The sequence below is a fragment of the Temnothorax nylanderi genome, unplaced genomic scaffold (assembly GCF_030848795.1).
Source record: "Temnothorax nylanderi isolate EJ_2023f unplaced genomic scaffold, tnyl_v1.0 TNYL_tig0713_pilon, whole genome shotgun sequence".
Taxonomy (NCBI): Eukaryota; Metazoa; Arthropoda; class Insecta; order Hymenoptera; family Formicidae; genus Temnothorax; species Temnothorax nylanderi.
In genome coordinates, this window is record NW_027249775.1 from 27,483 (window position 1) to 42,500 (window position 15,018).

A 15,018-nucleotide genomic window follows, 5' to 3' on the forward strand; every position below is an offset into this window, starting at 1 on the left:
TCGTGTGTGATTTTAGCTGTGTTGTTAGGGCATAGTTAGAGAGTTGTAGAGTAAGGTGCGTAGCATAGAAGCGTTGGAGAGTAAGTGGAGAGGCCGGAGAAGCGGTACGAGTGAAGGCGTGGCTCGGGAAGGCGTAAAGCGAACATTTTCCGTTTCGGAAGAAGTGGCGGTGGCTTTTTTAGGTTATGGCGTCGCGCGGTTCACCGAGCGCGGGAAGTGCGGGCAGTGTCGGTAATAATGGTAGGGTAGGTAAGACAGGTAGGAACAGGATCGACAGCAAAACTGAGGGTAAGCAGAGAAAACTAGAGATAGGTAAAGTAGTGACATTTAGAGATGAAGAAGATTTAAAGCATAAGATAAACTCTATGAGGGATGAGATAAAGGAAATGAAAGAACAGGTGGATAAAGAGGTAGGTAAGATTGAGGAGGTGAAAAAGTGTTTCACGCTTTACGTAGAGGAAAGGAAAGATAAGGAAGAGAAGGATGAGGAAAGATTAAGAGAAATCGAGAGGAAATTAATAGATCTTGAAAATAGATGGATAGGCTGGTTCGAGCGTGGCGAGGGGGATGCAGATAGGGAAAGTGACACGGATGTCGGGAATGAAAGTGAGGGCGGGAAAAGCGAGAGCGGAAATAGTAGTAGAGTAAGTAGAAAGAGTTACAGTAGGAGAGGGAGTACATATGCAGGATCTTGCTCGGGATGTAGTGAAGGGAGGTTGAGTAACTGGGAGGTAGGCAAAATTAAAAAACTGGTGGTGGACAAAGATAGAGAGAGGAGAAGGTGTAATATAGTTATGAAGGGGATAGTATTGCCAAAGGAAGTGGAAGGAGACATAAGGGCTAGTAAGCAATGGATACAGGACTTCATAAAAGAAAAAATAGATGTAGAATGTAAAATAGTAAGCAATAGAAACAGTGGGACAGTGTTGGTGGTAGAGATTGAGAGCGAAGAAAAGAAGAGGGAAATAATGAGAAACAAAAGCAAACTAAAAGGGGGCAAGGTTTTCATAGAAAACGACTTAAATTGGGAGGAAAGGAAAATTCAAGAAAAACTGAATAGATGGGCCAAGAAACAAAGAATTAAAGGTAAAGAGATAAAAGTAGGTTTTGGAAAAGCCAGAATTGAGGGGGTCTGGAAGGGTTGGGCGGAGTTGGAGGGAGAGATAGATAGGGAATTTAGAAAGGGGGGAGAGAGAAGAGAGGAGGATGGAGTAGGTACAAGTAGGGGAACAAGTAATGGGAAGGATCAGAATTTCGACTAAGCCAGGAAGGTGGCACAAGGGCCGGGAGCAAGGTTGGAAATAGAGAGGTAGGTAAAGCTGAAAAGGGAGGGGGGGAGTTCAAAGGGAGGAGAAGAGTTTTGTTTTGGAACACTGCAGGCTTGTTTAACAAAGACAAAGAGTTTTGGAAATATATAGGTAAGTTCGATTTTATTAGTTTATGTGAAACATGGTTAGAAAAGGAGGGATGGGAAAGGATTAAAGACAAGCTGCCTGAGTCGCACGAATGGGCTTGTAGTTTTGCGAGGAGAGTAAAAAGAAGAGGGAGGGCAAAAGGAGGTTTTGTGATAGGTAAAAAGAAGGACTGGGGAAAAGTAGGTAGTAGGTTAATTAAGGAAGAAGAGGGGGATGTGGTAGTATCAGAAATAAGAGGAGAAAAAGAAAATTGTAGGATTATTTCGGTGTACAACTCCGGGGGCTGGAGAGAGTTGGAAGAAAAATTGAATAGGCTATTAGGGGATGAAGAAGAGGGAAGTATTATAATGGGTGGCGATTTTAATATAAGGATAGGGGAACTAGGGGGTTGGGAAATAGAGGAGATGGAATTGGAAAGAAGTAGTAAAGACAAGGTAATCAGTAATGGGGGAAGGAATTTTGTTGAGTGGGTACAGGAAAAGGGTTGGTATATATTAAATGGTACGACGGTAGGAGATTGGGATGGTGAATACACCTATGTAGGAGCCAGAGGCAATACGGTAATAGATTATGCGATAGTAAGCGATAATGTACACGAGAGAATTGTAAAATTTAGGATAGATGATAAAGTGGACTCGGATCATATGCCGCTAATTCTGGAGGAGGAAATAGAAAAAGGAAGAGGACAAGAGGTAGAAGAGGAAAGTGAAGCAAGAGAAGAGGAGGAAAAGCTTGTTATAATGTGGGATAAGGATGCTATACAGGAGTATAAAGAGAGGACGGAGGAGTTATGTATGGAAGAAGGACAGGTATGCAGGTCGGTGGAGGAGAAATGGCAAAGGATTAAACAAATTGCTCAAGAATCCATGGTCAAAAAATGGATAAGAATTAAGAAAAAGGAATTAGGTCATAAGGACTGGTGGGATAGAAGCTGTACAAGAAAGAAGAGGGAAGTGCATAGAATGTACAGGAAGTGGAGGAAGGGCAAAATAGGTAGGAAAAGGTACATAGAGGAAAAAGGAAAGTTGAGGGATCTACAACTAAAAAAACAGGAGGAGAAGAGGCAAAAGGAAGAAGAGGAATTAAGGAAATTGAAGAAGGAAACAGATGTCTGGAAAAACATAAATAAGAAAAGGAACAAAAAGGTATGGAAGAAGAATAAAATAGGCAAGAAGGAATGGAGAAGGCACTTCATGGAGCTACTAGGAGGGTCGGAAGTGGAGGAGGAAGAGGAAAGTAGGGAGAAGACAAGGCATCAAGAAGGAAGGAAAGAAGTGAAAAGGGATGAAAGGATTGAAGGGGATGAGGAGGATGAAATTACAGAAATGGAGATCAAATTGGCATTGAAAAAATTGAAATTAAAAAAGGCGGCGGGAATAGATGAAATACCAATGGAGGCGTGGAAATATGCGAGTGGACCCTTATGGAACAGGCTGGTGGATTTGCTGAGACAAATATGGAGAGAAGGAACGATACCATCAGACTGGAAGAAAAGCATAATAGTGACACTATATAAGAGAGGAGATCAAGAGAAGACCGGAAATTATAGAGGTATATCGTTATTATGTACGGCGTATAAAGTTTATGCGGAGGTAATAAGGAGCAGGCTAGAGAAGGAAGCGGAAGAGAAAGGAATGATCCCGGAGAGTCAGGCAGGCTTTAGAAAAGGAAGGTCAACAATAGATAACATTTTCGTGTTGAACCATCTGATCCAAAAAGGAAGAAGAAGAGGCGGAAAGGCGGAAAAGGTGTACGCGATATTTGCAGACCTTAAGGCTGCATTTGATAATGTGGATAGGGAAATCCTGTGGAGAATTCTACGTGATAAAGGTACAAATGAACAACTGTTAAGAAGATTGGAAATGATCTACGAGGAAACGGAAGTTGTGGTCAGGACCAGCCAGGGGTATACGAAGAAGTTCCAGACGTCAAAAGGAGTAAGGCAGGGATGCGTAATAAGTCCACTTCTGTTTAATCTGTACATAGCGGAGTTAGCTGAAGTATTGAAAAAGAGAGATATAGGAGGAATAGAGGTAGATAAGATGAGGGTTTGGAATTTAGAGTATGCGGACGATATTGTAATGGTTGCGAGAAATAGGGATGCATTGTTAGACATGTTAAGCACGCTGAAAAGATTTTTAAAGGAAAGGAAATTAGAGTTATGTACAGAAAAGACAAAGATTTTAGTGTTTAATAGGAAGAGAAAAGAAGGCAAAGAAGTGTGGAAATGGGGGGATAAATATATAGAAGAGGTACAGAGCTTTAAATATTTAGGTTTTACGTTTAATAGGAATGGTAATTACAAAGATCATATTAGAGAACTGATGAAAAAAGGCAGGATGGCAGTCAGAAAAATCTGGGGATTAGGAGAAAGAATGTGTAGAGGGGATTTCTTAAGGAGGTGGATGTTATTTAAATATTTGGTGCAAAGCGTTATGGCTTACGGGGTAGAAATTTGGGGGTGGGAAGAGAAAAAAGAGTTGGAGAAAATAATGATGGACTATATTCGTTGGATTTTTGCGATAGATTTCTGCACACCAAGGTATGTGATATCTAGGGAATTAGGTATGGATAAATTAATGGTGGGTTGGGGAATAAGGGCAATGAAATATGAGGAAAGAATTTTAGAAGATAGGTGCGGAGTTATTGTAAGTCATTGTTGGAAGGAAAAAGAAACTTATGGGTGGAAGGATCTGTATAGTATGGAAAGAGAAAGGTATTATAACAGGAATGGATGGGGAATAGGCTTTCTGGAGGAAAAGAGAAGAGAGGGTACAAATCTAGAGGAAGAAATAATAAGCAGGGAAAGAGATAATCAGAGGCAATGGGAAGGAAATAAAATCTTAGAGGCAAGATATAACAAAAGATATAGAGTGTTAGACAAGGCGAATGGGGGTCCGGAATATTTAAAGAAGGGTAATTTAAAGAAAGTAAGGATAGGAGATGATGTGAGAGCTTTAATAAAACTGAGATGCGGAAATTTAGAAGAAGTAAATAAATATTGGTTAGAAGAAAATTGTAAAAAATGTATTTTGTGCGGTGAGGGCAGTGACTGTATGGAACATTATGTAAAGGAATGTAAGAGGGCAAGTGTGTGGTTTAAGGATTTAGGTAGGAATGAGGCGGAGAAGTGGAAAAGGCTGTGGAGCGATGAACTAGATTTAGATAAGGGTAAGATGCTGAGGAAATTATGGAAAGAGAGGGAGAAGGAACTAAAGAAGCGCAAGGAATTAAATAAGACTAAAGATATGACTGTGATATGACTGTGAGAAATAGTTTAGTTTAAGGTAGTTGTAGGTTATTTTAGGCTATAACGGATAGTATACGCAAGGTATGGATGGATGAGTGTGGTTAAGTTTTATTTTGTAAACCAAGTCCCTTCCTGGCTATTATGTAAAGCTGAAGTAAATAAATATCTATCTATCTACATGATTTCTGATTTCTATTCCCTGTTCCTATTGCCTGTTGCCTGGGATTGTGCAAGGGGCTTTACGGAAAACTAAATGGCATTCTAACCTTAACATATTTTTAAATTAAAGAAATTTCTATATAATTTTAGAGTAGGGGAGACCGGGGCAATTCGTGACAACGCGAAAAATTTGAAATGCGCGCCATCGGAACCCATGCGCAGCTAAAAATCTGAAATAATTACTGTGGGTGGCGCTAGTGGCCTTCTATGTTACAACGAAGTTTGACACGCGTATTTACCGTGTAACGTTGGCAGTGTCAGAAAAAGTACTTTTGTGTTGTCGAAGTAAAATTTTCAGATCTCGGATTTTTTGTGTTTACTACGAATTCATCCGTTAGAAATATCATTCGGTAAGTTTTACTTGTTCTCTAGATTGTTATACACGTGTGTGAATCACAGATTGTATGCACTTTCATCTTGTCTGGATTTTTTGCAAACCGAAAAATGAAAAGTGACGCTGGGGCATTTCGTGACACGAGCACTCGGGGTATTTCGTGACACGGTGCTTACGAAGAAGCGTTCGGGGCGGCTCGGGGTTAAGTTTTGGTATAGTGCACGTAACATATGCTATACCAAAATCTAACTCCGAGCCGCCCCGAGCGCTTCTTCGTAAGCACCCAATAATTAACTAGAGTTCTAAAATTTCAAACCTCATTTTTTGTCCAACGCACCAATCGGAAGCGCCGGAAGTGCGAACAAAAGTGGATGATTGCTTCTGATTTTGTGTTGTTTTTGAGACATTTTCAAAACCACTGTCAGGCTTCAGCGGCAAATTCTGTGCTTTTTCTGGACAATCATCAATCTCATATCTCAATTGATGCCCTCCAGTTTTGTCAACAGCATCATATCACAGTTTTATCTTTGCCGCCCCACTGTTCACATAAACTCCAACCCCTGGATAGGAGTGTTTTTGGTCCATTAAAAAAATCTTATAATACGCATTGCGATTATTGGATGTTGAATAATCCCGGAAGAACGATGACGATCTATGACATCCCTTCAATCGTCACCTCAGCATTGCCTTTAGCCGCAACAAGTTTAAATATCAGATCCGGATTTCAAACTGCAGGAATCTTTCCTCTCAATCCAGACGTTTTTCAGGAAATTGATTTCTTGCCCGGTCATGTCACTGATAGAGCATGGAGTGGAGAGGACCAATCACGGCCAGAATCGTCAACCGAAAATGGTATGCCCAAGGCCTCAAGCCCAAACATCAGCGACGATGACATTCCCCTCGCTGAGGTCCTTCAATCCATTCGATCGTTTCCCAAAGCGGGCGAAAGGAAGGTCACGAGAAGAGCACGAAAACGCAGGAAGACTGCAATTCTGACTGACGCCAACGAAGTAGACGCACTGATAGAGGAGCAAACACATAAATCCAAAAAAACCAACAAGAATGTGAGGAAGAAGCCTTCCAAAGAGCAACCAGCTCGCAGACAACGTGGACGCCCGAGAAAAGTCATTCGTTGCAGTTCTAATGATGACTAAAGCACTTCTTAATCATTTTTTGTCTTTTTTATCTTGTTTCAGAGTAAATTAATGTTATGAGTTTTGAATAAAGTCATTAAAACAGGATAGAACAGGAGTGTCACGATTTGCCCCGTACTCTGTCACGATTTACCCCGGTATCGGGGTAATTCGTGACACGAGACATGGTGAGACATTTTGTGTTCTACTCTAAAAGTTATGTAATAAAAAGACACAAATAAAATTTTTTTTTAAACTAGAGGGTTGAACCATTAAAAAACTACTGTCAGTATTTTTTTATCTATAACAGTGTTCTCAGGAAAAATTGGTAAACGCGAAATGTCACGATTTGCCCCGGTCTCCCCTATAATAAAAAATACGTCGAAACTTTATTTTTTAATAGACTCTACTACTACGGTAAGTATCTTTTTTCTTCTAAAACAATAAAAATAATTTTTTCAATTTTTACTTATTCCGGAAATATCAGTCCATGGGGAGCCCAGTCACAAAAATTTCGGACTTTTCCGAGATTCCGTTTTCCGAATTTCTGACTGCCATGTGACAGCACCCTGAACCAATCAACTTGCAGTTCTTACAGAAAAGCAGCAATTTCATTGGCTTAAACCGAAACTCGGACCGATTTCTAGTATCGTGTACACAAGGCTTAAGAGGACAACTGTTGTCATCAAGCTGCTCATAACTATTGGTGGCAATAAAAGTCGGCAATCCAATAGGCAAAATCGGAAGCCACTTTCCTCAATATTGAAAGCAACTTAAGCAGAGAAGTTTTAAGCAAATTAACAGCCACCTGCGGGCAACTTGCTATCTGGGTATCTAAATAGGGGTATCATTACATTCGGGGGAACATTCTCTGTAAATCCTGCCAAGTTCCTTTAAAATCGGTGAATTCAGTCCTTCTCTTGTAAGTAGAATAGTCTTGTTTGCGACTTTCGTAATAATTATTAAAAAATTAAATAATTAAGATCTGTGAATGAACATGTATCCGTGCGATTCAACGGCAAAATACAGCTCAGCATTACACATTATTGGCCGTTACTACAAGTGCACTCCTTCCAAGCCGCACGCATAGTAATCGCAATCAGCGCACGACCAATGTGCTGTCTAAAAATATTGATATTAATGTAAGATACATATTATAATTTTATTAGTTATATCAATTTTTTCTAAAATGTGATATCAGAAATTGCCAATTAAAACAAGATTTATGCATGCTATGCATGTTATTCTTTCATTACTACATTTTGATATTAAAAATATTACATCCAATAAGGTACAGTATGATTCTGTATTATAACATAATTGTAAAGCCAAAAATTGTTTTCTTAAAGAAAATCTGTAATATTTTGGGATATATTTCCATAGGAAATTCTTGAAGATATGAAAGACCAGATTAATTCTAATTGAGCAAAAGGCTTAATAAAAAAATGATAATGCAAAATAAAAAGGATATTTAATGCAAAAAATTATATTTCTTGAAGTCATGTAAATGATGACAAATGTATCTACATTGCATTAAAGTTGTTTAATATACTAAAGTTTAATCTATTTTAAAACTAAAATTTTTATACATAAATCCAAATAATATCATTATTTATTAGCAATAATATCAAACTTATAAAAGTAATAAATTTATACTGACAAGTCAATATACTTTATGATAGCATTGAAACAGTACTTGCGCATTGTTGTAAAATGTGTATGTATATATATATATATATATATATATATATATATATATATATATATATATATATATGTATATGTATGTATGTATATGTGTGTGCGTATGGGTGTGCGTATGTGTATCAATAGAAAATCCATAATTCATACTATATGTGATCACAATTATAATCATGACTTCCAAAAATTCGGATTCTGCTGCAACCGTCTCTCAAAGGTTTCATACCAGCTCTGTAATGTAGATAGAGGCACAAAGTTCTCAGTAGGATTTGGCGTCATTTGCCCTTGCGTCACTGTGAAACTAGTCACATAATTCACAAAACTTGTTAGCATCTTCTGTACAAATTCCACGAAAGAGTTGGTTGTAGTTGCGGCAACGGTAGCTACTTGCTGCTCAATCACCGCCAGTGGTTCAACTGACACACCAATCTGCGCGAAGTGCGAGATCTTACCAATCCCAAAAATTCCTAAATTGCTGTTTTCAAATTCATGATTTTTCTTTAGATTCGATATTTTAAAGATGGCCGATGGCTTAGAATTGGAAACGTATCCAAGGAATTGCCAGTTGGGCGGCGCATTCGGATCTGGCCAACTAAAGTATACTGTAAGTGATAATTGTTTAAATTAATTTCAATATAAAGAAAGTCTAGATATCTCCATAGTTTATTTGCCAAAGTAATCTTTATTGTCTTCTGTCTTACCTGCACCTCCCATGCCATCTGGGAAAGGGACAGTGCCAGTGAGAAATACTACTATATGGTTGATATTATCAGCGTCAGGTATAGTAATTAAGAACTGATTTTCACCAACTTGTTGAAAATCGGTTTGGACCTAAAATATAAACATTACATTTATATATACAGTGTTTTAAAAAAAAGTGTCCCATATTTTGAGAACAGGTAGTACCTACTCATCAAAATGAGAAGAAAATGTCCAGTAAGCATGGGTCCTAAATCAAATACGTGTTGAGATATGGACTAATCTTTATTATATAGGAGGTGTTCTATGTGATTTTCACTCATTGTCACATATTTTAAATAAAAAAATACACATTCCTATAATGTTTGTACGTCGTCGATGGATGTTGAATAAATCAAGGTCTTTAAATGATAAACATTGCCCTCTTCTTATATTAGTTGTATTATTTCTGCAGTGCAGTAAGGTTTGACCATTAGTCATTATCAAGTATCGACAACATAAAGATTAGTCCATATCTCAACAGGTATTTGATTTAGGACCCATGTTTACTGAACATTTTCTTCTTCACTTAACTAGAGCATCTAAAATACCTCACTTGTTTTTGATAAAACAAAAAAATGTCTAAAGAAAAAAGTTCCATTGTTCGAAGGAGTAATTGATAGCATATAATAGTAGAAAAATTTTTTCAAGATTTTTAGAGATATTAAGATGCACATCATTTTTTAAAATGCAACTATATGTTTTTGGCTGCGTTCCAAAATTCATTGCCAGCTCTGATAATCTATAGTACGTTAAGTGTACATACTGGCCTAGTTTACATCGACCGTTTGGTATGTGTACCAAATACTATATTTGTATCAAATCTCGGTTTACACCAGTATAACCCGAGATTTAATGCAAACTTGATACGAATATAGTACTTGATACGCGTCGACCAAACGTCGATGTAAACTAGGCCACTATAGATTTCCAGCACTGGCACTAAACTTTGGAACACAACCTTTGTGATTTTATAGCCAGTATAGAGAGAAGTTCAGTGACCTATGACAACATGATCTTCAAATAATCTTAAACATAAAAATTACATAAGTTTAAAAAAAACAGAAAAGTAAAAAATGTATGCATACGCAAGTAATATAATACAAATGTAGAAATTATAGAAAGGACAAGGTCATTTATTTATCGCATTAAAAAATGTATTAAAGTCAATCGATGGATACTTTTAAAAATAAATTTTTATTAAAAGGCAAAAATTTTTGACTTTTTTGTTTTCCTCAAACATATATAATTTCATGTTGAAGATCATTTAAGATCATGATCTTATAGATCGCTGAACTCCTCTCGATGCTGGTTGTAAAGTTGTGCAAACAAAAACATATGGTTTTTTTATTTAAAAAATTGATGTTAACCTTCATATTTCTAAAAAAATAACCTCAAAAAAATTTTTTGTCATCACAATTGTATCCTCAAATGGTGCAACTTTTTCTTTAGACATTTTATTGTATCATCAAAAATAATTTCAGATGCTTCGAGTTAAGTGAACTACTCTGTGAGATCTTTTTATTTTAGGTTATAATAACTAGCCTATTATAAAGTTAGCATATTATAAGTAATTGATCTATTGTAAATAAAAAATATATATTATTAAACACCCCTGTTTCCATATCATTAAAAATTAACTATTATTTATATTTCCTTCATATTCTAAAATCTTATTACATAAGTTAATAAAGAATTGATCATATCTCAATTAAATTTTACTAATGTTTGTAATAATAACAATTTTACAATTGCTGCTATTGTTAAATATATAAAATAGTATTTATTAATCCAGCAGATACTAAGGCAAAAATATACAGTAAGACTACTAAAGTAGAGTTTAGCCCTAATTTAAAATCTTAAGTTATAACTGAAAATTTTAGAATATTTTAAACTTAATTGTTGGATCCAAATTATATCAATAAAATTGATAAGCTCCAAAATCTTTTTTTAAAACCTTTTTATTATAAAGCAAACAATTACAGAGTAACTGTGAAAATAACATTATATTTGTATTATATACAGTTTGTTCTGCCAAGTTAATAAGACAAAAACTACAAATAAAAAGTATGTTTTATAATTCATAATCGATCGAAATAAACCTGATGCTAACAATTAAGAACACCACGTTTACGCGAGCGTTACTTCTGTAGTAACTTACGATAATTCCTTCGCGTAAACGGGATTTTCCTTCGCGTAAACGGGCTTTTGTAGTAATTTACGATAATTTACTCCGCGTAAACGAGTGAATTATCGTAAGTTACTACAGAAGTAACGCTCGCGTAAACGTAGTATGTGATAGCATAATGGAATTTAATGTACTCACGAGTCGGCCAGCTACGATTATACCGAGCATTCTTGCGGACACATTTAGATTATTTTATTCCGTTTATCACAGAGTATATCAGAATTGATCAGAATATACCGAAAAACTGCCCCACAAATGTAATTAGCGTCTTTATATCATTCCATTATAATCATCCTACGCACTGCTACGCACATTACTTTACTGAATTTACCATAGATGCATTAATAGATAGAACGGGAACTTGATACGTAAAAAATGCAAATACGCGTTTTCTAGAGAGTCTCTAATGTGTGCTTTTCATTTAGCGACTCAAGTCGACACTAGAAGGTTTGTTCGCGTCGCATACTCCAATAAACACCAAGAGCACTTGGATCACGGATAAAGGTGCGATTTCACGATGACGCTCGACGCTGGATTCGAGCGTCAAATCTGGTCATGTGATAGATTCAGAGGGACGCGAAATATAACCTAACCACTGGATTGGCTGAAATGAGCGTCGAGTGTCAAAGCTAAACACAGTTTAGCTTTTTGACGCTCGAATCCAGCGTCGAGCGTCATCGTGAAATCGCACCTTGAGGCTGATAGCGTTTTTCACTGGCAGAGCTGGTGCGCACTCAGTGCACATTAAAGCCGTCGTACACAAACCAACGTAAAGTATATGTTTAATATAAACGGATTAAATCATGAAATCCTCAATATTCTTTATTGCACTATTTGGTAAAATATGTACTGGGTATTTTATCAGTCAAAATATTTGCATTTTACTTTAAATATTAGACATTAAATCAGTGTACAACGGCTTTAATGTGCACTGAGTGCGCACCAGCTCTGCCAGTGAAAAACGCTATGAGTTTCCACTGAGCGCGTCACACGTCGCGTCATCCGTCGCGACCAATCAAAACATCCAATTTTATTACATTATTTGTGATGGGATGTTTAGATTGGTTAACGACACATGCCTAAGGCTGAGTTCCCACTGAGCGCGTCACGCGTCGCGTCATGTGTCGTTAACCAATCTGAACATCCCGTCACAAATAATGTAATAAAATACGATGTTTTGATTGGTCGCGTCGTCTGTCGTTAACCAATCTAAACATCCCGTCACAAGTAATGTAATAAAATGGGATGTTTTGATTGGTTAACTTGTGATAACGCGACGCATGACGCGCTCAGTGGAAACTCAGCCTAAAAGGTGGCGATTGAAGCAGATAAGTTTTTGGAGTGCGTTGGAGTGATTAGGAGCATGGTGGGGCATGCGACGCGAAAGGCCATTGCACGTAACAAAGTTTTAGTCGTAATCGTAAGGCCATAAGAAAATAGACCAATCACACTCGATTATTCTTCGAGCGCGAGGAGAATAATCGACTGTGATTGGTTTATTTTCTTATGGCCTTACGATTATGGCTAAGGGCCTTGGCACATAGAAAAACTAAAGCAGTAAAACTTTAGCTTAGTATTTTATTAATTACCAATTTTGTGTTAATTAAAATTAAAAACACTCAAATTTTTTATTTTTGATTAATTAAAAATAACCGCCGATATCATTACTAAAAACAGAATTTTTGCTGATCACTGTTCGTGACTAACAATTACTGTATATTTCTCGTTGTTGCCTTCCAGGTCCACAAGGACCAATTCTTCCAAAGGTGCCGCCATAGCCGCCATGTTCTTACTGCGAATGCCTCACCTCGCGAGCCGCAGTAATGAAAGTAGGAAATGACGACAAAATCTATGACGTCACATGAACACGAAAACGCTTTGACAGCTTACTGCCGCGTATATTGGAACGGATTTACAGTATAAATAAATAATTAAATAATATAATGTATTATATATAATATTATGTATTTATATAATTTATAAATTATATAAATACAATAATAAAAATATGCTATTTGAATATTATGTAATAAAGATAATAAATAAATAAATACATAAAAAAATTAATACATAAATAAAATAAATAAAATATACATGAATAAAATGTGTCGTGACATTTTTGTTTCGAATATTTAATTAATATGTAAATTCTTATATTTGTTTCATTTCTTATATAATTATCACAAGCGGTTTCTATTATTCAAATAAAAAGCGCATGTATTTTTTACTTATGTGCATGTGTTGTGACATTTTTGCTTCAAATATTTAATTAATATATATTTCTTATATTTTTTTTCATCTTATACAATTATCAAGTGGTTTCTAGTAAGCGGTTGAAATAAAACACGCTCTCACAACCACATCATGGCGGACGTTTGCCACGAAGAACAAAGGCTTCAACACGGAGTGAACCTACTGTTCTTACTTATACTGTGCCAGTACTGCGAGTGAATAGCGAAACGCAGCCTTAAGCAGTAAGAAATCAACGGTATGGATTCGCTACCTCTTAGGGCCGTGCCTTAAGTTCTTGACTGTGATTGGCTGATTTGCTTACTGCTTGAGTTTTACTGCTTAAGGCCCAGTTTCACAAGTGTCGGTTAACTTTTAATCTTAGATTAACTCACTCTTCGTCTCCTTCTAACGTCCCCCTTAGAAAGAGACGAAGAGTGAGTAAGATTAAAAGTTAACCGACACTTGTGAAACTGGGCCTAAGTTTTTCTATGTGCCACGGCCTGATGATTAGCCACTAGCACTGAAATTTGAGGTTGAAAATTCGAGAGCTGAGAACTGAAATTTGAGATTGGAAACGAGATCTATTTGAGAAACGACTATGAATTCGGGCCTAAATCTTTGTTACGTGCAATGGCCTGAACAAACCTTTGGATCACGGGTAAAGGGTGGCGATTGGAGCAGATGAGTTTTTGGAGTGCGTTGGAGTGAGTAGGAGCATGGTGGGGCGTGCTGGGGCGTGCGACGCGAACAAACCTAGGCCGGTATTCATAGTTATTTAAGACCGTCTTAAGTTCAATCTTAAGATGTCATGAACCAATCACAGAGCCGTATTAGCGTCTTAAGACTTTACTTAAGACGATCTTGAAGACTATGGCCGGTATTCATAGTCAGATCTTATTTCAAGACCGTCTTAAGTAATATCTTAAGATGCTAATACGACTCTGTGATTGGTTAATGACATCTTGAGATTGTACTTAAGACGGTCTTAAATATAAGAACCAACTATGAATACCGGCCCTAGAGTCTCTTTAAGCCCGTATCAGACTACGGATTGGGATTGAGATTGGATTGCAATTTAATCAATCAGAACAGAGAAAACTGATCTCAAGTTTAGTAAATTTTGCTCTGATTGGTCAAATTTCAATCCAATCTCAATCCCAATCCGTAGTCTGAGGCTACGGTCAACGTGACGCTACAAATGCTTCGAAGCATTCCTCTTCTCTTTTCTTTCAATGAAGAAAGAAGGAGAAGAAGAACGCTCCAAAGCATTTGTAGCGTCACGTTGACCGTAGCCATTGTCGCATGACCTCCCAGGGGGCAATGGTAAATCGGATCGACATCGATCAGACGTCGATGGCGTCTACAGCTTTCCCAGATCGAAACAGCAAATCAGATCGACGTCTATCAGACGTCGATAGCATTTACAACTTCGATCGATTATATATAGGTTTAAATTGAAATATAAAATATTAAAAAATTAAACGGGTCTTAATTCCTATCTACCATAAATAAACGGACATGAGGATTTTACCTGCTTTTTTTATTACAAATAAATTCATTCATATTTTTCGACGCGTATAAAATTAGGAAAATTATGTACATACATGCAAGGTGGACAAAATATAGCGTGAGTTGATACAAAATAACGCTGTGTATTTTGTCCATCTTGTATATATGTATATGAAAAAGTATACATATGCTATCTATATTATTATAATATTTTTTATTATATAATTATTATATAATTATTATAATAATTATCATATAATTAAATTTTTTATTGGTGTTTCTTTTTCGCTTTATTTTAT

The 15,018-nt window shown here is 36.6% G+C and overlaps 2 protein-coding genes across 2 annotated transcripts; one reads left to right on the forward strand and one right to left on the reverse strand.

Moving 5' to 3' along the window:
- The first annotated feature begins 1,762 nt into the window (after positions 1 to 1,762).
- Positions 1,763 to 4,842, forward strand: LOC139784955 (uncharacterized). Its single transcript, XM_071724128.1, has one exon. The coding sequence runs from the start codon at positions 1,763 to 1,765 to the stop codon at positions 4,676 to 4,678; it is 2,916 nt and encodes a 971-aa protein (XP_071580229.1). The 3' UTR covers positions 4,679 to 4,842.
- A 3,103-nt stretch (positions 4,843 to 7,945) lies between these two features.
- Positions 7,946 to 11,322, reverse strand: LOC139784956 (protein OPI10 homolog). The gene is made up of 3 exons (XM_071724129.1): positions 11,117 to 11,322; positions 8,754 to 8,883; positions 7,946 to 8,654 (listed from the first exon to the last, which is right to left on the reverse strand). The coding sequence occupies exons 1-3, from the start codon at positions 11,144 to 11,146 to the stop codon at positions 8,224 to 8,226; spliced, it is 591 nt and encodes a 196-aa protein (XP_071580230.1). The 5' UTR covers positions 11,147 to 11,322; the 3' UTR covers positions 7,946 to 8,223.
- Positions 11,323 to 15,018: the final 3,696 nt, after the last annotated feature.

What these genes read in the sequence shown, in the direction of transcription:
- LOC139784955 (XM_071724128.1), top strand. Translation starts at nt 1,763, where the DNA reads ATGGGTGGCGATTTTAATATAAGGATAGGGGAACTAGGGGGTTGGGAA.
- LOC139784956 (XM_071724129.1), bottom strand. Translation starts at nt 11,146, where the DNA reads ATGCTCGGTATAATCGTAGCTGGCCGACTC. An exon ending in TAATCGTAGCTGGCCGACTC is followed by an intron (nt 8,884 to 11,116) that starts GTGAGTACATTA and finishes TTTATATTTTAG; the next exon opens with GTCCAAACCGATTTTCAACA. An exon ending in AGATGGCATGGGAGGTGCAG is followed by an intron (nt 8,655 to 8,753) that starts GTAAGACAGAAG and finishes TATCACTTACAG; the next exon opens with TATACTTTAGTTGGCCAGAT.